This window comes from Microtus ochrogaster, linkage group LG1, assembly GCF_000317375.1.
Source record: "Microtus ochrogaster isolate Prairie Vole_2 linkage group LG1, MicOch1.0, whole genome shotgun sequence".
Taxonomy (NCBI): Eukaryota; Metazoa; Chordata; class Mammalia; order Rodentia; family Cricetidae; genus Microtus; species Microtus ochrogaster.
Window position 1 is genome coordinate 30,960,927 of NC_022027.1, and position 22,101 is coordinate 30,983,027.

General features: G+C 45.9%; 1 protein-coding gene across 4 annotated transcripts in view; it reads left to right on the forward strand.

Moving 5' to 3' along the window:
• The window catches only part of Pdgfra (platelet derived growth factor receptor alpha), a 47,169-nt gene that overhangs the window by 20,179 nt on the left and 4,889 nt on the right, over nt 1–22,101 (forward strand). For all 4 annotated transcript variants that reach the window (XM_005359358.3, XM_013350798.2, XM_005359359.3 and 1 more), the window contains exons 8-22: nt 1,707–1,822; nt 3,197–3,323; nt 5,263–5,456; nt 6,156–6,250; nt 6,633–6,765; nt 8,777–8,881; nt 9,602–9,712; nt 9,947–10,100; nt 11,221–11,387; nt 13,739–13,854; nt 14,205–14,327; nt 16,235–16,346; nt 17,590–17,689; nt 17,796–17,901; nt 21,468–21,709. In XM_005359358.3, coding sequence (XP_005359415.1) covers nt 1,707–1,822; nt 3,197–3,323; nt 5,263–5,456; nt 6,156–6,250; nt 6,633–6,765; nt 8,777–8,881; nt 9,602–9,712; nt 9,947–10,100; nt 11,221–11,387; nt 13,739–13,854; nt 14,205–14,327; nt 16,235–16,346; nt 17,590–17,689; nt 17,796–17,901; nt 21,468–21,709 — 2,001 coding nt within the window. The remainder of the gene's footprint in view (nt 1–1,706; nt 1,823–3,196; nt 3,324–5,262; nt 5,457–6,155; nt 6,251–6,632; nt 6,766–8,776; nt 8,882–9,601; nt 9,713–9,946; nt 10,101–11,220; nt 11,388–13,738; nt 13,855–14,204; nt 14,328–16,234; nt 16,347–17,589; nt 17,690–17,795; nt 17,902–21,467; nt 21,710–22,101) is intronic.

The window sequence follows — 22,101 nt, forward strand, 5'->3', positions numbered from 1 at the left end:
GCCTCAGCAATACTTAAGCATGCATGGGCAGCCTGTTTATGGCGGTTCTCCAGTTGTTCCTATCCCGGGCAGTCCTAGATGCTTGTGTTATTGTCACAGCCTTTAGGGTTCTAGGTGTGAACCACTGCACCATTTAAAGTAGTTATGCTTCTGGCTGTTGTTGTTATTATTATTATTAATATTTGTTTACCTGGGATAGGGTCTGGCTATGTAGTGATGCCTGGCCTCAAACTCATAGTGACCCTCATGGCCCAGCTTGCGAGTGCTGGGAGACAGGGTCAGCGGCACAGCTGACATTTCATGTGCATCTGAGCAGGACTCCCAGGCTGTGATGAAGAGCTTTGGCAAGAAGGCAGGCATATCAGGGGGAGTGGCTTAGGAAGGCTTCTTGCTAATGTGATTGGACAACCCTTCAGCCCTTGGTCTTTTCTTTCCTGGGTGGGTCAGGCAGCACAAGGTGAGTGGAGTTTCTGGCTTCATGGAGCGTAAAACCAGCGAACCCCCTGGCTTTCTTGTTAACCAAGTGTAGGTATAAATGGCCCAGATCATTTCACTGTCCACAGTTGGGTGTGTGTGGGCAGCCTCTAAGGAAATCCAATCCTGAAGCCAATCTCGTAGCGGCCAGAGAGAGAAAGCTAGCATAGCCTGCTTCTATACGGGTTCTGCACTTGCCGTGTAGTTTGGAGCACATGAGATGCTTTCCACATTTGAAGATTGTTGAATGAACTCACGGCTCGAGTGCTCTGTGTGCACAATTACCACACACACACAGAGTCTCTCTCACACACACACAAGTTTGTTTTGTTTTGTTTTGTTTTTTTGGTTTTTGGTTTTTTTCAAGACAGGGTTTCTCTGTAGCTTTGAAGCTTGTCCTGGAACTAGCGCTTGTAGACCAGGCTGGCCTCGAACTCACAGAGATTCTTCTATCTTTGCCTCCTGAGTGCTGGGATTAAAGGTGTGTGCCACCATTGCCTGGCTAATTATCATATTTTATACGTAAGAAAAGGGACGCATAGAAAGTCCAATAATTTCCAGCTGCTTTTGTGTTTTTCATAGTGACAGACAAATGTGAAAATACTGTATTCACACACACACACACACACACACACACACACACACACACACGAATTCAAATCCAGGCAAACATACCTGTAAGTCAGAGAACAATTTTGGGGAGTCCATTGTTGCCTTGTACCTTGTTGAAGCAGGGTCTCTTGTTGCTTCACTGTGCTGAATATTCCAGACTAGCTATCCCGAGAGCTTTGGGGCAATTCTCCTGTCTCCTCCGATCTCACACGGGAGTGCTGGGGTTGTAGATGGGTATCTCTGCACCTGATCTTTTGATGTAGGTTCTGGGGATCGAATTCATGCCATCAGGCTGGAGCAACAAGCAGTTTTACCAACAGAGTCATCTTAAGTGTTTTCATTTAAGAAGGCCTTGTTTATTTTCATTTAGAAATGAGGTCTTGCCAGAATTGGTAGCTCCTGGAGATGGCTTATCGCAAAATACTTGGTTTTTTATTGGTTATGAATGAGCCTTTTGGTGTGTGGAAGCTAGATCAAGAATTCTAGAAAAGACACTGACATTAACAAGAAAAAAAGAGACTTTTTTTTCCCCTGAAATAAAGTTTCTAAGACTGCAATTGCTTGAACAATTGGTGTTTATTTGGCTACTGCTTATTAAAATAAAGTTCTCTTCTCTTAAGATATCAAAGCAAATTAAAGTTGATCCGGGCTAAGGAAGAAGACAGCGGCCATTACACCATCATAGTTCAAAATGATGATGACGTGAAGAGCTACACGTTTGAGCTGTCAACTCTGGGTATGTAGAAGTCATGTAAAGGTCACATTTTCTCAGGGGCTGACTATCCACCAAAGACATCCTGACTCTTCTCTTCATAGCCTTGGAGAAAAGCAAGACCTGAGGGTGGCAGCAGGGACAGGACATGGCGCATGCCAGGGGCCATGTGGTCAATGCAGGTCTGGTTTGAGCATTTCTTACCCAAAAGTCGGAAATGCTCCGAAATCTGAGACATTATTTTTTATCATGGAAGGAGGCAAGATAGGGGCTAAGTATGTAGCCCTGGAATAGTGTTACTCCTGCCTCAGCCTCCCCAGTGCTAAGAGTCCAGACATTTGCCTCCACATGGGGCTTAAAATCTGAAACTTTCTGAGTGTTTTACCTGACGTCAAAAGTGGGAAATCCTGACCTGACATCTTATGATATGTCAGAAAATATTCAGGCGTATAAAAATATTGCCAATAAAAAAATTAAAATTACCACTTGGCTGTGTGTGTAAGGGGTGTATGAAGGTATAAATGAATTACATAATTTAGACTGAGGCCTTCCCTAAGACATCTCATGAGGACCCAACTTCCGAAAATGTCTGAAATCGAAAACTCTTTTGGAAAAAAAAATTGTCCTGAGGAAAAATTTTAAATTAAAATATGTATTATTTAGTTTAAATTTTTGCTTACTGTTTTTAATATTTATTTTAAAATATTTATTTAGTTTAAATTATTTACTTTAAATTCAAGTATGTAAAAGCAAATTAAAGATGTATATCTTCCAGCTTATTATTATTACTTGGTGAAGGAACCCCATGTTTTAAAAGACAAGTCAAGGTGCTGGAGAGATTGCTCATAGGCAAAGAGCACTTGCTGCTCTTCCAGAGGACTGAGGTTGGGTCTCAGCACCCACATGGTGGCTCACAACCACCTCTAAGTCCGGTTCCAGGCTGACCAATATCCTCTTTGTCCTCCATAGGCCCCAGACAGGCATATAGTGTACATACATACATTCTGGCCAAACATTTGCCTGTCTCTAACTTATTTGACTACAAGTTGGCGAAAGGATCTTTAAAATCTAGTGATGTCCCATGGTGCATTTGGGTGAAGTCTGCTTGACTCAATGCTTTTGTCAAATTCATTGGTTAAATCCTCAGTGCATAAATAGCTGGAGGGTCCTCCTCCCCTTCCCAGCTGAGGCACTTCTTCCTCCCCTCAGTCCAGCCCTAAAACCATCCAGGCACAAAGCCCACAGATGCTCACGCTGGAGTAGCTATTACCTGAGCAGGAGCGTTTCTTTCTGTCTTACCCAACATGTCTGAACTCGTGGGAACATCTCTTGGAGGGATGTCCCTCCATGGCCAGGGGCAAGAATGGCACAGCTCTGACTTCTCCCTTGCTCTTGCAGTTCCTGCCTCCATCCTGGAGCTTGTGGATGACCACCATGGCTCTGGTGGGGGACAGACTGTGAGGTGCACGGCAGAAGGGACACCTCTCCCGGACATCGAGTGGATGATCTGCAAGGATATTAAGAAGTATGGAAACCAGAGCTCCCTATTCGTGTGTGCTCAGAATGTTCCTTTCATGACATGAGGGACCTCAAGTGCATTTTAGTTCTTTGGTTGACCCCTTTTGTATTTGTGATTCCTCCTTGGCCCACAGCTTATATTACTTACAAACTATACCATAGGGTTCTGAAAGTAGATTCCATCTGTGTGTATCTGTGTGTGTGCCTGTGCATGTATACGTATGCACACACACATAAATGTGTGTCTTCAGAGGGCCTTTAGTGTTCCCTTTTAATACCCTTTGTTTATCTATTTCTTTCTTTTTAAAAATAGTTTATTTTTCTTTTATGTGCATTGGTATTTTGCCTGCATTTATATCTGTGTGAGGGTGTCAGATCTTTGAGTTACAGACAGTTGTGAGCTGCCATGTGAGTACTAGGAATTGAACCCAGGTCCTCTGGAAGAACAGCCAGTGCTCCTAACCATGGAACCATCTCTTTAGTCCCCTATTTCTCTTTTAGAACTGTCTCGAATGTGAAGACCAGAAAAATTTTAAAAACTATTGCTATTCAGTGATTTTAATTGCACCAGCCTATATGTTTAGCTCGGTCTGATTAATGAGACAAGGTCTCACTATGCAGCCCAGTTTGACCTTGAACTCAACACCTTCTTGCTTTTCCCTCCCAAGGTTTGGGATCCCAGGTGTGCGCTACCACCCCTGGTCAGCTTGCATTTCTGATTTGGTCAACTTGGTTTTAGTGGCTAGACTAGCATAGGAATAGAAGTGCCGGCAGTGGGTGCTGGGAACAGACTGTGGGTCCTCTATGAGAGAAGTATCAGCTCTTCTGTGCCGAGCTCTCTGTCCAGTCCTCCTTTGCCTTCTTATGTGGGCCCAAGAACTGTGTGTTCACACTTAACCCCTTGGCAACTAGCTGTGTTCAGAATGCTTTCAGTTCACCTTTGTGGAAGGCTGAGGTTTTTGCTCCCACCTTACCCAGGGCTGTGGGGCTATCAGGGTGCTGGAATCTCTAACTGAATAACTTAATCCAGAGGATCACTGCAGCCCTAGGGACCCCTTAGAACCTCTCCCTGGGGCTGGTGATGAGAAGGGAGGGTGTTTTTTTAAAATTGATTTTTATTGAGCTCTTCATTTTTCTCTGCTCCCCTCCCTACCTCTCCCCTCCACTTCAACCCTCTCCCAAGGTTCCCATACTCCCAATTTACTCAGGAGATTTTGTCTTTTTTTACTTCCCAGATAGATTAGATCCTCATTGTTGTCTAGGTTCTCTGGAATTGTGATTTGTAGGCTGATTTTCTTTGATTTATGTTTAAAAACAACTTATGAGTGAGTACATATAATTTTCTGTGTCTAAGTTACCTCACTCAAAATGTTTTCTATCTCTATCCATTTGCCTGCAAATTTCAAGATGTCACTATTTTTTTCTGCTGTGTAGTACTCCATTGTGTAAATGTACCACATTTTCCTCATCCCTTCATCCATGGGGGGCATTTAGGTTTTTTCCAGGTTCTGGTTATGACAAACAAAGCTGCTATGAACATAGTTGAGCACATGCCCTTGTGGTATGATTGAGCATCCTTTGGATATATACCCAGTCCAAAGGGACTGTACCAGCTTGCACTCCAGCCAGAAATGCAGTAGTGTTCAGGAGGGTGTTTTTGAATGAGCTGGGAATTGGGATTATTAAATGTTTTTGATGTTATTTTTAGAGTTTGCTCACAGGTTCAAGATTTCGGATTGTTGGTTGTATTTTGTTGAATTTATCTGCCTCTTCACAAATTTAGTTATCTGTGTGACATTGCTCCTCTTGAGCAGGTGCAAATAAACTTTAAAGAAAATAAACCTGTTGGCCACGCCCAAATGTGTGCTGCTCAGAAATGTGAAAGGGGTCCCTGGTCTTTGTGACCCATGGTAATCAGATCTCCACTTGTGCCATGTTCTCTCTAGATGCAATAATGACACTTCCTGGACAAGTTTGGCCAGCAATGTCTCAAACATCATCACAGAGTTCCACCGCCGAGGCAGGAGTACTGTGGAGGGGCGAGTGTCCTTTGCCAAAGTGGAAGAGACCATCGCAGTTCGATGCCTGGCAAAGAATGACCTTGGCACTGGGAACCGAGAGCTGAAGCTGGTGGCTCCCAGTGAGTTTCTCAGTAGGCAGGACAACTCCAGGTCACCAGCCAAGCCCTGTCTTCCTCAGGTGGGATGTGGAATCCCAGACAGGGGTCACATAGTAATGAAGGTCCCGAGACCTGTCTACACTGAGGCCCCATCTGGCTGGCAGGCCTTCTCATTTGCTTTGAGCTGCATCTGCAGCGGCTGTGGACATTTTTGTTTGTCAAACACAGCATAGCTACTAAGCCTCTTTATTGGTGTCGGGATGCAAAATGAGGAAGAACAATTTTTTGTTTCTTAGAGCAGCGGAGTTGGGTTGAGTCTTCCAAAGAAACAAATGAAGGAATGGAGCCCAAAGATAGGAACAAAAGGCACAAAGCCATGGTTAAATCCACTTCACCATGAAGCTTATGAGGAGGCTGTTTCTGCCAATGAAGTCGCTCCCAATTCACCCAGTCTTCGTTGTCTCTATTCAAATTGTCCAAAAGGGGCTCCTTGGAGGATCTTTGGAAAAAGTGTTTTTGTCCCAGGGAAGAATCACATTTCTTTCAGGAGTACACGAGTTTGAGAGGTGGTATTGGCCGTCCCTAAAGGGAGCCACGGAGCCTGGGCACTTCCCTGCCAGCAGTGAGACAGTCCCAGTCAGTCTCAACCCCTTCCTTTCTACTCTCTGCCCCTGAGTAACTGAGGAAATTCTCCACCGCGTCTCTCTCTTGCCCCCCCAGCCCTGCGTTCCGAGCTCACGGTGGCGGCAGCGGTGCTGGTGCTGTTGGTGATTGTCATCGTCTCTCTCATTGTCCTGGTTGTCATCTGGAAGCAGGTGAGTCTTCGGAGCCATTAGAACAGCAACAGCTGCCTCTTTCAGTGTTTGGTTCATATAATTACATGTATGGTGGGCCATGTTAGATACATGTGTGATGGGTGACTGTGTTAGATACATGTGTGGTGGACTATGTTAGATACATGTGGGGGGGACACTGTCTTAGATACATGTGTGATGGACAACCGTGTTACATGCATGTGTGGTGAACTATGTTAGATGTATGTATAGTGGGCAAAGTTAGATACCTGCGTGGTGGTGGTGGTAGGCATATATGTGGGGAACCATGCTTGCCTTCCTGGGTCCAGTCCCTTTGGTTCTGCAGTGAGGCTTGGTGCCTCCAGACTGCTAACTCACCAGTTACCTGCCCTGGTCATTACAGAAGCCACGCTATGAGATTCGCTGGAGAGTCATTGAGTCTATCAGCCCCGACGGACATGAGTATATTTACGTGGATCCGATGCAGCTGCCTTATGACTCCAGATGGGAATTCCCGAGGGATGGGCTAGTGCTTGGTAAGTTCCTGTGATGGCCACCTCCAGGGACCCCAGTGTCACCTGCCCAGCTTTGCTGGTTATAGGCCTGGGGAGATTAGGGACTTGAACCCTGCCTGGTAGGAAATTTGCTTACAGGCCTGGGTGTGGTGGCTCACTCTCTTCACCTCAGCTTTGGGGAGGCTGAAGAAGGAGGACTGTGAGTTCCAGGCTAGCTTGGGCTACATAGCCATCTTGAGCATGAGCTCATTAGGCCTGAGAAGGGGAAGTCAAGGTTGAAAGCTATCTAGTCTATGTGATAGATAGTCAGATTCTATTCCCAGAACTGAAAAAGGGCGGAATTAACTGGGCACGGTAGTGTATACCCATAGTTATGTAGCTGGGTAGTACATACCTAGAGGGAGCTGGAGGCTGAAAATTCACGAGTTCGGAATCATCTGAGCTACACAGTGGGTTTCAAGCCAGCCTGGGCTACATGAGACCCACTATCAAAATATCAGAAGGAAAGAAACTCTTAATTGTGTCTTGGAATGATTTTGGCTTGGCAAAGATATCACGATGAAAAATAAAATGAATTTCTGTGACTAGAAAGGACTAGCTGAGAAGCGAGGTGACTCAGTGTGCTGAGCTCCATTCCAAGGAATCATAAGTTCTTTTTCATATGGCTGCAGTGTAGGATGTGAAAGTGCCTGCTGCTGTCGTGGCTTATGACTGTAATCCCAGCGAGGCAGGAGGATTGCGAGTTCAAGGTCATCCTTAGCTATGTAGTGAGTTTGAAACTAGCCTGAGCTACATGAGATCCTGTCTCAAAAACCCGAAACAACCCCCTCCTATCTACACACACACACACACACACACACACACACACACACACACACACACACTTTAAAGCAAACATAAAAATCAAGACAGTTTGTCATACATTTCAAAGATTTCAGTCCTGGATTGGAACCAAAAAATGAAGTACCAAAGAGTTTTTTTAATCACATTCTAGATGAATAAAAACCAGACCGAGGCAAAAGGAAGTTAGACCTACAGGTTATGTGACAATCAAGGGGCTCGCCCAATTCAAATGCAGTTTTTTATTATTGTGTCTCATTCCCAACTATAGCGGAGCTCAGATCTTACAGTCTCTTACATGGTCAGCAGCGAGGCTGCCTCACCTACACCTAGGCTTCATTATATTTTCTCCAAAAGGGATGCAGAGCTTAGAGACATTAAGAGGTAATAGCATTATGGGGTGGGGACAGACAAAACCTCTCCTGCCCATCTCTTTGTTCTTTTCCTCTTGGGCAAGTACAACTTGTTGGAGAAAGGGCACCTTTCCAGGCCTGAATGCCAGAGGCACAGACCAAAAGAGAGGGCAGAACCACTCTTGATGTCTTTTGCTGCCTGGGTTGTCCATGGTCAGACTGGTTTCCTGAAAATGCCTCTCCCCAGTCCCCACCACCCGCCAGACCACGGCCTCTTTAAGGGTGGAGACAACAGCTTTGATTTTTATTTTTTGACCACATGAAGGACTGTGCTGGCACTCACAGACTCTGGTCTAGGGACCTTCCTTCATGACAAAAAAATACTAGCCCAAGTTCTCCCTTGTGCATTCCTCAGAATCAGTGGCGTTTGGAATACTGAAGATTTCCAGTAGTTAAGGATTTGTTAATGCAAAGGTCACCTCTGTCTGCACGTGTGAAACAGAAGGATAGAGAATCAGGGGATTTGGGTGGAAGCCATGGAGGCGAGTGCACAGGAGCCCAGGGCCTGGCGGGAGCCCATGTTCACTCCAGGGATGGCTGAGCTTTCCTCTCCAGTCTGTGTTTTCCTTCCCATTGCAAATGTTATTTGACAAAAGCAATTACACTAATTTCCTTCCCTGTGGGTTCAGTTCTTTTTTGGACATGATGACTTGGAGGAATAATTAGGCTTACTCAGTACAGGAAAAACACCCACCCAGCTGTACCCCCCTGTGCGCTGGCCTCTGCCAGTAAAGTGGAGGAGCCTGGAGCTGGCGTTTGATGGCTCTGTTTGCCCACAGGTCGGATCTTGGGATCTGGTGCCTTTGGGAAAGTGGTTGAAGGCACAGCCTATGGATTAAGCAGGTCCCAGCCTGTTATGAAGGTCGCTGTCAAGATGCTTAAACGTAAGTGGGTCTTCCCAGGGATGTCTTGAACATGCAGATATTAAGTGACTCGATAGTAAATTTAATATTATATTGTGATTCTTCAGATTCAAAGTTTTATGTGGATGTAGGTTTTTGTTTTCTCTCTTTCAGTTAGGCTTCTTTTGCTCTTATTCCTTTGTTAAGAATAAGATATTCTTATTTCTAGTGACTTTTCTTTTTAAATCTTAAAGTCTAGGGACTACGGCGCTGGCTCAATGGGTAAAGTGCTTTCTATGCAAATCCGAGGACCTGGATTCCGGTCCCTCAGCATCTGTATAGGGAGCCAGAAGTGGTAGAGTGCTCTGTAAGCCAGCACTGTGGGGAGGCAGGAGATAGGTGGATCCTGAAAGCTCACAGGCCAGCTAGTTAGCCAACCCGGCAAGCGTTCAATTCAGCGAGAGGCCCTGTCTCAAAATATGAGATGAGGAAATAGTTGAAGAAGGTATCCTGATGTCAACCTCTGGCCTCCATGTGTATTTGTGTAGACAAGGGCACACACACATGCACACACACACACATATGTATAGACACACATATGCATGTGCACACACACACATCAGAGTCTAGACTAAGGAGACCTTCTACTATTCTTCTTTGACTCTTGGTGAATAAATATTATTGAATAGCAGTTTTATAGTGTTTGTCTGAGAACCAGGAGTAAGTAGTTCGGTTGAAGTGAAATCTCATTGACTTCAACAGCCACAGCGAGATCCAGCGAAAAGCAGGCTCTCATGTCTGAGCTGAAGATAATGACCCACTTGGGACCACATTTGAACATTGTGAACTTGCTGGGAGCCTGCACCAAGTCAGGTAGGCCTTCTGACCTGCAGTGAGGGTGTGCTGGGAACACTTAGGGTCGTGGAACTTTGAACCAGGCTCGGGCACACATTCCTCTCTCTGCCCCCCAAACATGCTTCATGAGTATATAAAGCTCATAAGTGGAGTCTGATGGTTGCCTTGACTTCTGGAAAGTTCCTTGGTTCTGAGTATTACGGCTTCTTTTTGTTGCCCATCTTTATACCTGGCTGCATTTGGTCCCCACAGGCCCCATTTACATCATCACCGAGTACTGCTTCTATGGGGATTTGGTCAACTATCTGCATAAGAATAGAGATAGCTTCATGAGCCGTCACCCAGAGAAGCCAAAGAAAGAGCTGGACATCTTTGGACTGAATCCTGCCGATGACAGTACAAGGAGGTAACTACGAAGGGAGCCTACTGTGTCCTCGTCACAGCATTGTAAATGGTAAAAAGCCTGTCACCACAGATTCCAGTCCTGCAGATTCTAGGCCAGCCCCAGAGGCCACGAGGCTTGGAGCCTGCCTAGCCGTTCATGCCCGTGTGCTTGGATATACAGCTGCAGGTGTTTGACTAGGTCGTTCCGTGGGAAGGCTGGACTATCGGTGTGCGTGGCAGTGGGGACTGGGATTCTCTTCTTTGTATGTGATTCCTCAGGACACGTCAATGCAGCTCTGGCCAGGGATGTCTAGATTTGTGTTTTGCGAGGAGCTGTTGGAGGATCTCCAGGCTCAAGCAGTTGCTCCTTGCTGGACCTGGGCCGGCGATGCTCACTTGTCTCTACGGTTAAAGCTTCCAAGTGGCTGTAAAGACAACGTATGTGAGGTTCTGTGAGATCAGACAGTCCAAGGACCTCTCTTGTTATTAAATTACTTAATGGGCTTCAAATGGGTGCCCAATCTATGGAGTCCCAGGGCCTGTCTGTCTGAGCCACATGGCTCCATGTCTACTGAGCCGACAGAGGATGCTGGTGAACTGCCCTTATGGCCATGGGCTTTTCAACTCCCCAGTGTACCAGACTCAGAGCCTATTGTGTTTATGGGAGTGTAGCCCTCCACTTCCCTATAGCTCTTGGGGATGTCTCTGCTACTTCTGAGGACTGAGCACAGAGAAGTAAACCATGAAGAAGAATCATAGCAGCCACCATTTGTGGGGCCCCGCTGACCGTATAGTGTTTCCCTTCGATGTAGAAGGGATTGATTTTACAGACTAGTTAGAAAAATGCTGGCCTCCTCCCAGATGGGCATATTCCTTCCATGTCATCAACATCATCCTCCCTTCCCAGCATGCCTGGGTTTGAGAAGACCCATGTGTTGTGACTGATTAATGTCATCTGTCTGCCTGGGCCACCCCATGTATAGTACGCACATGGGGACTGTTCATGCTTATCCCTGACACCTTGACACTTCCCTCAGGAAATGACACACTGTAGGTGCCCAAATTAGCATGCTGTCTACTGAGTGACCAAATTAGAGGCCACACGTGTGAAACGTCTTTGTCCTTTTTTTTTATATATATAGTTACGTGATTTTATCTTTTGAAAACAATGGTGACTACATGGACATGAAACAAGCCGACACCACTCAGTATGTACCCATGCTCGAAAGGAAGGAAGTCTCCAAATACTCCGACATCCAGAGATCGCTGTATGATCGGCCAGCCTCCTATAAGAAGAAGTCTATGCTAGGTAAAAGTGCATGCACTCATTCTAGCAAATATGATCTTTCTGTGGTTTGATGCGATGCTCAGAAGAAGGGAAACTGGGCTGAGGGGTAGGTACATCTGCCAGACTGTGTGATTCCCTAAGTGCAGGCCTGCTCGGCGGGGCCTAGATGTCTTTTGTAGATTTGTGGTCTGTGAGTAAAAAGAATAAAGACAGGGGTAAGTGGTGTAGCTTGATGGTAGATTGCTTGCCTGGTGTATACACAGTTCATTCTCCGGCATGAAAACAAAAAAGAGTATATAATATTGTAAAAGTACAGATAAAGAAGACAGATATAATGTAATCCATTTCTCAAACTTTAAATGTAGTTGCTTTAAATAAATAATTTATTCTGCTATAATGGTCTTTTCTTGTTAACATGTCTTTTGTTAAAATGAAAGTGGCGAGAATTGGTGCTGTTTTCCCCATAGCCAAACTGAAAACTGGGCATCTTACAATGTTTCCTCATGGTTTTCTCGGTGTGCACGATCATCCTTACTTGTACTTTCCTAACATGCAATTGGTGATCATAACTCCAAAGCAGCCAGTTTGAGGGTACACTTTCTGGCGAGCGTTTCTGTTGACTTTTGTTTGAAAGCAGGCCCTTCTGCTTTGGAAACAGAAGCGTATGTGGAAGGGATGAATTCATTTGTCAACTCCAGGGTGCCGCGTGGTGATGCCATGCCAGATGGACCACCTCACGCCTGCTCTGGGGTGGCCACTCCAGGCCTCTGGCTTAACCACACACTTGAAGTAGGCAGGATCCAGATGAGCCTGACCTTTTCTTGTGATCCTGCTTTTGGGGGTTTGAGCCCTTCATCAGCTGTTGCCAAACTGTTCAGCTGCCATGGAGATTGTTTTGGAGAGGAAAGAAAAAAAAAACCTCTAATGTGCTCTGAATACCTTCAGGGTTCTTAAGCAAAAGGCATAATCCATTAAAAAAATCTGCTTGCTTTGTAAAAGCCATTGTGCAATAATATTTTCCATATCTGCAGCTCCGTTCCCTTCGCTTTGCCAAATGGGTGAACTTCCAAACGCTTCTTAACGTTTACCCGATGAGAAGTACTGGAAGCAGCGCTTCCTTTCCCTCCCATATGGTTAAAAATAGTTTACATCGCTTCCCGGGCAGAGCTGGTGGGCCTGAGTCATGCTCGGCCTGGGTCCTGCTGGCAGGCAGACCACGGTTTTCTGGCCTTCCCATAGCTGGCTGGGAAAAATATGAATGGCTGGAGCCATTCAGCAGCGACCTGAAAATCGTCAAGGCCTGAGCACTGCTGGCCCAGGCTGCCCTTCCTCGAATGCTCTTGGGGCCCTTCCAGATGGGATGAATGGGGGGGAAGTGTCCACTCCTGGTCATGGGCACCGTCCTTTAGGATGGCTGCCTGGTCTGTTTGGTTCGTTGATTCAACTGGCAAACTACACACAAAGCAACAAGGAAACAAAGCAAACCTCAAATTTGCCATGGACAATTTCAGTGTGAGTGTGTGTGAGTGTGTGTGTGCGTGCGTACGTGTGTGAGTGTGTGTGTATCTGTGTGTGTGTGTGTGTGTGTGTGAGTTTCCAGGTGGCTGAGGGGATTGTGACCAGGTGGAAAACGAAACTCAAGGGCAAATGAAAAATCGGATGTGAGAATCCGTGGAGGAGTTTGGTTTGATTAATCACTATGCATATAAACACCCACCCCTCCACCAGGTATGTGTTTGTGAATGCAGGCTGGGTGTCTCTTATCTGAAACGCTTAGAACTGAGTGTGTTTTGAATGTTTTTTTTTTTTGGATTTTGGAATATTTGCATATACATAATGAGATATCTTGGGGGTGGGAGCCAAATCTAAATAGAAATTCGTATCTGTTTCATGCACACCTCAGACACATACTGACAGTAATTTTATACAATATTTCTTTAGTGTGCGTGTGTTTTGACTGTGAGCTGTCACATGAAGTCTGGCAGGAGAATTTCTACTTTTGCCATCACTTGGTGCTAAAGAAGTTTTAGATGCTTGGAGCATTTTAGAGTCAGGATTTTGGGTCAGGCATTCTCAACCTGTGTATATTTCTTTGGGAAGAAAGAGCTATTATTTCTCCTTTCTATTTTTATAGTGCTAGAGGTTGTGATGCGTGCTTCATGCACGCTGGGCACAGTCTCTACCACTGAGCCACACCCCCAGCCTCCATTGCATAGTTTCTGTATCCTGTGAAGTCTGGAAACTATGAGAAAATGCTGTAGGAGGAGATCTTTGGACACACTTCTGTGGTCTGCCAGACCAGGGGTTGCCAGGGTACTGGGGGATCCCCATGCTCTTAGCCAACACCAATACATTTGACTCCTTTTCCACAGACTCAGAAGTCAAAAACCTCCTTTCGGACGATGACTCCGAGGGTCTGACTTTGCTGGATTTATTGAGCTTCACCTATCAAGTTGCCCGAGGAATGGAATTTTTGGCTTCCAAAAATGTAAGTTCAAGGCACAGAGACCTCTTCAGACCCAGCCATAGATTCAGAGCGAGGGGACATGGAAAGCAATGCCAGGAGGAAGATCTTAAGAGTAGCAGTAACCATGGCTTCTCAGTTCACCTACCTCTCTGTTGCCTCCCCGAACTGGCTGGGAGTCTGACCTCACTGGGTGTCTGCCTTTCTCCTGTACCCTTTGTCCCTCAGGAGGAGTCAGGATGGCGAGGGAGGGCAAGTTCTTCCTGCCAAGGCACCCTTCAGGTTGCCACCGTGGCGTGGCCAATCTCGCAGGAGTGCTGCTATCTGGCCTCAGCTGGAGTCATTCTGAAGTGGTTCCTTTCTTTCCCATGTAGTGCGTCCACCGGGACCTGGCTGCCCGCAATGTCCTTCTGGCACAAGGGAAAATTGTGAAGATCTGTGACTTTGGCCTGGCCAGAGACATCATGCATGATTCCAACTACGTGTCAAAAGGCAGCGTACGTCCCCTCCACCGTCACTGCTTATCCCCCGCCCCTTTACTCTTGGAATTGTGTTGCTTCTGAGTTCAGGAGTCATGTTTCTAAAATAGTTCTCACGGCTCATAAGTTGGCCCCAGAGGTCTCAGTAGGAAAAACTTAGGCTTAACAGACAGCCTGGTGTCAGCTCCCCTTGATAGCAGGGCTGGTGTTTGGGCAAGTGTGTTGTCTACCTCGTGCCTTAGTTTCTCTGAGGATCACCTATTTCCTAAATTGCTGCCACGGAATAATTTAGGTAAATTCATGTAAAGTTCTACAGACAGTGCTAGACATATAGAAGCACCCAGCAAAGGCTGGAGAGATGGCTCATTGGTTAAGAAGAGCCCTGGCTTCTTCCAGAAGGATCTGGGTTCAATTCCCAGCCCTCACATGACGGCTCACAACTGCCTGTAACTGGAGGTCTGGGGATCTGATGCCCCCCTCTTTTGGTTTCCATGTGCTCTAGGCATGCATGTGGTGTGCAGACATTGAAGGCAAAACACCCATACATGTAAATTTAAAAACAAACAAACAATTAGACACACTCAGTACAAGTTAACTCACAATAAGTATGTTCATGAACATACAAGCGTGCATTTCCAGGGAGACCTCCAGTGTGTGAGTTCTTATCAGATTCTCAACAGGCAGATTTAAGCTTTAGAGCCTTCAGACTGCTGGAGTTAATGGTTCAGTTTCTTTAAGGAAAGTTCCATTATCCCCATCCCTTCAACCTGTCAGCTTAGGACAGACACATCTGCCACTAGAGGTATGACTGCGTGTCACTCTCTCCCACTGGTGTAAGACAGCTCACAGGGCCACAGCACCTGCATAGGCAGGAAGTGGCCGCTGTCCCTGTCTCGGACTCATGACTTATGCCCATGACCCTAGCCGTGGCTCTTCCCAGGCACCTTGAACAACTTACTTAACTTGAGTGAAAATGATTTCTCACCTAAGGCTATGAATGTCTGCTGCTGTGTTCTTAGTAATCTGGGGGAAGGGAGAGGCATAGGGCTGCTAGCCTGAGGGATGCTGCAGTATGTATCTCTCTAGATTTAATATTTCATGTGAAGTTTGGACCAGCTTTGCAAAAGAGACACATCGCAGTGTCTATTGGTGGTGGAAAATAACCACTCATTTCTTACAGTTTGGAAGTTGTTAGTGGTTTGCAGGTCACTGTATCTGCTTTTAGTTTTGTTCCTAGGGTTATCTGAAAACAGGGTGACCAGTGTGGTAAAAGGTTATACTTCATTGATAGATTGAAAGTTAAATGTTTTTTGTATATTATTCCTCCAGAAGAGATGAGAAGGGGCATGGACCATTCCTTATTTGTTATTTATTAAGAATCTATACGGTGGATATAGGGAGATGACTCAGAGAAGTTCTTCCTATGGAAGCATGGGTATCTGAGTTTGACCTCCAGAACTCATGTAAAAACCAGACATCATGGTTGGTGTGTGGAATCCCAGTGCTGGGGAGGCAGACACAGATCCCTGGAATCCCAGGCCAGTGAGAGATCTTTCTCAGAGAGGGGCAAAAAAGAAAAAAAAAATATAGGTGGATTGTTTCCTGAGGAACAGCGCTGGAGGTCTTCGGCCTCCACATGCACACTCATGCATGCACGTGCACACACACACATGCACACACACATGCACGTGCACACATGCACGTGCACACACATGCATGCAACAAGCACATGCATACACATGAACATAGATACGCATACATGCACAACATACCTAGTTGCGGTGAACAGTAAACACATGGGAGACACAATGCAGGCAAGATCTTTAATGCATTCTTCACAGCCCAGGGAGGACCCCTTTCCGTTTGTACGTCTGCAGACATCAGAGTGTAGTCTGCGGGTTAATTTCCTCTCTCCGTCTCCACAGACTTTCCTGCCTGTGAAGTGGATGGCTCCTGAGAGCATCTTCGACAACCTCTACACCACGCTGAGTGACGTCTGGTCTTACGGCATTCTGCTCTGGGAAATCTTCTCCCTTGGTATGTGCTTGACCGCTCTGTTACTTTGGCTCATTCTGAAGGGCTATGTGTCCGTCCCAGGTCCAGGGTGCCAGCATCCAGGATGACATGTGCATTGTCAGCCAATCATATTGCAGCTGCTTCACTCCGCAAGCCTGCCCTTACCGTGTCTGGTGGAGGCTGAGCAGAGTCAGAGGAATCTTTGGGGGATGTTTCCTCCTCGTAACCACTGCCCTTTTTCACTCCTGGGTTGTGTAAGTGTGATTTGCCCCATGGGAAGGGCTTCCAGTGACATCTGCCTCTTCATTTTGGACTCTGGGCTTAGATAGATCACTGGTAGTTTCCTTTACTTGATGATTAATGAGGCCCAGGTGAGAGGTGACGTGGAAAGGAAGGGGGTGAAGCCCCCATCTTGAGGATCTGAACCTCCTTAATGTTTGATCACCTGTCACCAGGGCCTGGGCAAAGCTGGTGCCTGCTGCCAGGGGAGGTTGTAATTGAGTGAGGAAGGATGACTGTGACCTTTGGATTACACAGTTGGAGGTAAACCCTGTAAGCTCTAACGTGGGTTCAGAGGAAGAAGAAAGGAGTCTCGGAGCAGAAGCTTCAGAGAGGAAGTCAGACTTGGCCCGGCCTTGCCGGTGTGCTCAGTGAGCTGCTATTCCTCCCCACACCGCCTTTCCTGAAGCCTTGTACTCCCTTAAAACAGTGGATTATTAAAACATTTCAGGTGCCAGCTTTGAATTTGGCTGTAATTATTTGAACACTTGTGGTGAAAATGGCACTTTTATGCTGGGCACGGTGGGGGCACACCTTTAATCCCAGTATTCAGGAGACAGGCAAGCCGATCTCTAGGAGTTTGAGGACAGCCTCATTTACAGAGTGAGTTCCAGGACAGTCAGGGCTGTTACATAGAGAAACCCTGTCTCAAAACAAATAAATAACGAAAAGAAAGGAAATGACATTCTTATCTTCAGTGGCTTAGAACACCTCCTCACCTTTTGAGGATGCATGTAGATCTAGTAGTTAGAAACACTATTAAATTCATTAGTGATTTTTTTTTTCTAAAGTTGTATATGTTTTGCCCAAGATGCTTGAACCTGATCAACCAAGACTCCTATATCAAGTTTGAGCAGCCTCTATAGTCAAGGAGATGTAACCCTACAAGGTCTTTGACAGAATCAGGACATCAGGGCTTCAGGATTAAAGGTGTGTGGTACAAGCAGAAGCCCGTCTTCATCCAGTTTTTTTTTTTTTGACTTAGGTGGCACACCCTACCCCGGCATGATGGTTGATTCTACTTTCTACAATAAGATCAAGAGTGGATACCGGATGGCCAAACCTGACCACGCCACCAGCGAAGTGTAAGCCCCCTCCCCACCCATGGGCCAGCGCCCATGCGCCAGGGTCCGTGGGGGCGGCCGATTTATACTGGTCCTCCCACGCTCACCCTGAGCTCTGCCTTTGCAGCTACGAGATTATGGTGCAGTGCTGGAACAGCGAGCCTGAGAAGAGGCCCTCCTTCTACCACCTGAGCGAGATCGTGGAGAATCTGCTGCCTGGACAATATAAAAAGGTCAGTCTGAGCCTGTGACAGCAGCGGGAGGCTTGCGGACGAGGAGGAGAGAAAGAGCGGGCAGTTATGCGAGCAAGCAGGCCTCTTCAACACTGTTCGAAAGGGGCGCTTTCAAAAGAGGACACAGATTGTGCGATCCTGTGGCCATGGCTTTGGGGAGTGCTCTACAGGAGCTTGGTAGCAAGGATGAATGAAGGCCCCTCCCCCACCCCTTCCCATAGGGTTCTCTTTCGTCCTACATGCTCGACATCGGTAGGCACTTCATCCTCCAGACATTTGAGTGTCTGAAGCTCCAGCGCAGTCAGAACTCTGAGGACATCTGAGGCCATTAAATTGCCCACTTGGATGTACTTAAATTCATTTGAGGCTGGCTTTTACCAGCTGACGGGAGGGGACAATCCCAGCTGTTCTCCGTGACTCCAGCTGGTTTTCTGTAGCACAGAAAGCATGGTTCAAAGAAACAAATGTAATTTCATGGACCTGCGCAGGAGCTGCCAATGAATGGGGCGGTTTTCTGCTGAGGCGGTCAGAAGGGAAGCCACGCACTCGAGTGTGATGAAACTCATCTCAGATGAGTCAGATGAGGTAGTCCCTTTCCTTCAGAGAGGCAACATCAGTAGTTGGCCCTGGGGCCTCCCATCACATGAGCTGAAAGTTCAGTATGTCAGTCTTGATTGCTTTAGCATGTGATGTACCTCGTGTTAAATGACGCTAAGAGCAGATGGGGATAATTTACCTAGGCCAGCAGAAGCTTCTCCATTGGTGGGAAGGGGAAGAACCTACTGTTGAAAGTAGGGTTTTCCATTTCTGTTTTTTTGTGGATGGCCCATGCTCTACACGGATGGCAAGAAGCTCTGTGGTGTGTTGATTTATGCATGCCAGAGGGATATAGCTAGGTCATATGGTACATTTATTTTTTTTTTTTTGTTTTTTGAGACAGGGTCTTTAGAACTAGTTTTTGAGACGTAGCTCTGACTGTTTTGGAAGTCACTATGTAGGCCAGCCTGGCCTCAAACTCACAGATATCCACAGCTTCTGCCTCTCCAGGGCTGGGATTAAAGATGTGAGACACCGTGCCCAACTTACTTTTAGGGTTTTTTGTTTGTTTGTTTTTTGTCTCTGTTTTTTGAGACAGGGCTTCTCAGTCTTCCCATCAATACAACTTGTCAATATTTGTTTTCGTTTACTTTCTTGAGAATAGCCACTTTGGCTGAGTGGCTTTACTTTTTTCCGGTGGCTAAAGATATTGAATACTTTTCCAAGTATGTATTGGGTATTTGTATTTTTTCTTTCAAAAGCTAAATATTCAGTTTTTTATTCCATTTATTGATTGGATGATGGGGGTGTTTAACTTTTGCAGTTTTTTATGTATCCCACATGCTAATCCATTGGCTGATGTGCATTTGGCAGAGCTTTTTAGGTTTTTCCTTCACTTCTGTGGTGGTTTTTCTTTGCTGCCCAAAAGCTACCTTCCTTCCTTCCTTCCTTCCTTCCTTCCTTCCTTCCTTCCTTCCTCCCTCCCTCCCTCCCTCCTTCCCTTCCTCCCTCCCTCCCTTCTTTTCTTCCTGGCTGTTTACTTATTGTTTTAAACAAGGTCTCACTGTGTAACCCTGGTTGGAGCTCTTTGGCCTAGTTGACTCCACTCTCACAAAGATCTGCTTGCCTCTGATTCCTGAGTGTGGGGTTAAAGTTATGTGTCACACCACCCCCAGCCGTGCACAAACACTTTTATATTTCATTTAATCCCATTTGTCAATTTGTGTGTGTGTGTGTGTGTGTGTGTGTATGTGTGTGCGTATGAGACAGGTCTCACTATGTAGCCCTGGTTGGCTTGGAACTCACTACGTAGACCAGGCTGACCTTGAACTCACAGGCATCCTCCTATCTCTGTCTGAGTGCTGCACCACAGGCCCAGGCCCATTTGTCAATTCTTGATATTTCCTGTGTTTTTGGGGTCCAGCTCAGAAAATTCTTAGTCTATGTCTATATCTTGAAGTGCTTTCTAAAATAGCAGTATCAAAGTTTCAAGCCTGACATTCAGGTCGTTGATTCATTTTGAACTCAGTTCTGTGAGAGCTTGGTCTAGACCCACATTCTTCTAGCTTCCCCCTTGTTAAACAGGCTGTCTTTTCTGCAGTGTAGGTTTTTACTAACATTGTCAAACAGTGGGTGGCGACATCTGTGTGTTTACTGCTGGGTCCTCTATTCTGCTCTGGTGGTCTGCATGCCTTTTTTGTTCAGTCTTGTCCTGTTTCTGTTTGTTTGTTTGTTTACTATGGCTCTGTAGTATAATTTAAGGTCATGTATTATGAGTCGGGTATTATAATACCTTCAGCATTGCTTTTTTTTAAACTATAGATTGCTTTGACTATTTGGGGTCTTTTGTTCTTTCATACGATTTTTAGGATTTTTTTCTAGTTCTGTAAGAAATGGTATTGGAATTTTGATATTGGAATTGTGTTGAATCTGTAGAGTCCTTCTGGTCATGTGGCATTTTCAAAAGGAAGAAATCATGACATTTTCGGGGAAATGTTTGGAATTGGAAATCATTACATTAAGTGAAGTAAAAAAAAGCTCAGAAAGACAAGTACAATGTGTCTTCTATATGTAGAAACTAACTTGTAAAATTATGCACATATACATATAATATACATGTGTATGTATATGCATATTTATTAAAATTTTTTTAGTAATGTATATGTGTATATGCCTGCTTATCTTATACTACATGTGTGTAGGTGTCTATGGAGGCCAGAAGAGGGTATGGAAATCCCTGGAGCTGAAATTGTAGGAGGTTGTAAGCCATCTAATGTGGGTACTGGGAACTGAGCTTGTGTCCTGTAAGAGCAACAAATGCTCTTAAATACTGAGCCACCTGTCCAGCCCGTGCATGTGTGTATGTAGGTCAGAAACAAGAAAGGGGATGGTGAGAAGAGGGGAAGAGATCTTGGGGATTGTAGAGAGAGTGAAGAGATACACATACTATAAAAGCAGAAAGACTTACCTGGGGAAAGGAGGGGAATCAGTCATAGGGGAACAGGGAGCATAAAAGAGGTCATTGAGGGAAAAGAATGAATGAAAACAAAGAGCAGCAAAGAGACGTAAACCTACTATGTTATCTTATAGCCCCCAAAAAACTGCCTCCCCAAGAGGAAAACAGGATTTTTCATACCAAAAGTCAGACTTCCCCAGCATGGAGGCCTCGGGAGGATTCTGGGAAGAATGCTTTCAGTAGTAGCTCCTCTGTTCATGCTCTGTGTTCCATGTGAGCCTTGGAGTGACTCGGTGACGGGTCTCCATGTTTGTCTGAGTGGGGGTGGTAGGCACCCTGTTGCCGAGAGACCTAGGGGAAAGTTCCTTGTCTCTGAAGTTTCATCAGGAGGCTTGTGCCACACTGGTTGTTCCTCTTTCATGTCCCACATTTCTGGTGACAGTTAACACATGGTCCCCCTCAGTTATTCTTGTAGAAACACATACATGCGAATCACATGTTCTAAATGTTTACATTCATTTTACAGTTTACAGTCAGTAACACTTGACTAAACGTGTAAAATAAATACTTCCAGAGTTACGAAAAGATTCACCTGGACTTCCTAAAGAGCGACCATCCGGCTGTGGCCCGCATGCGCGTGGACTCTGACCATGCGTACAGTGGTGTTACTTACAAGAATGAAGATGACAAGCTGAAGGACTGGGAAGGTGGTCTGGACGAACAGAGGCTGAGTGCAGACAGTGGCTACATCATCCCCCTGCCAGACATCGACCCTGTTCCCGAGGAGGAAGACCTGGGCAAGAGGAACAGGCACAGGTAACCGGGGGTGTTTGCCCACCTTCTCCTGTGAGACTGAGGCCGTAAGGGTTGTGAACTGTGCTCTGGCAACACGGTGCAGAGTTCCAGAGCTGGCCATGAAGTTTTGAAGATGCCCCCCACATGATTCTGAGGTGTCTTTTTACCCCCAAGTGTGTTCTGGCAGGCTGGTGACCTTAGGGATTGCATACCTAAAAACTTTAGTTTAAAAAATGCTTAGTACACAAGCATACTGTGAGATGACACCTGCCAACTAGTGGTGACAGCAGCTAGCATGTTGCCTCATTTACTTTATCCAGTTTGGTGTCACATACACCATTTTACACACACACACACACACACACACACACACACACACACACACACAGGTATGCACACACTCACATGCACAC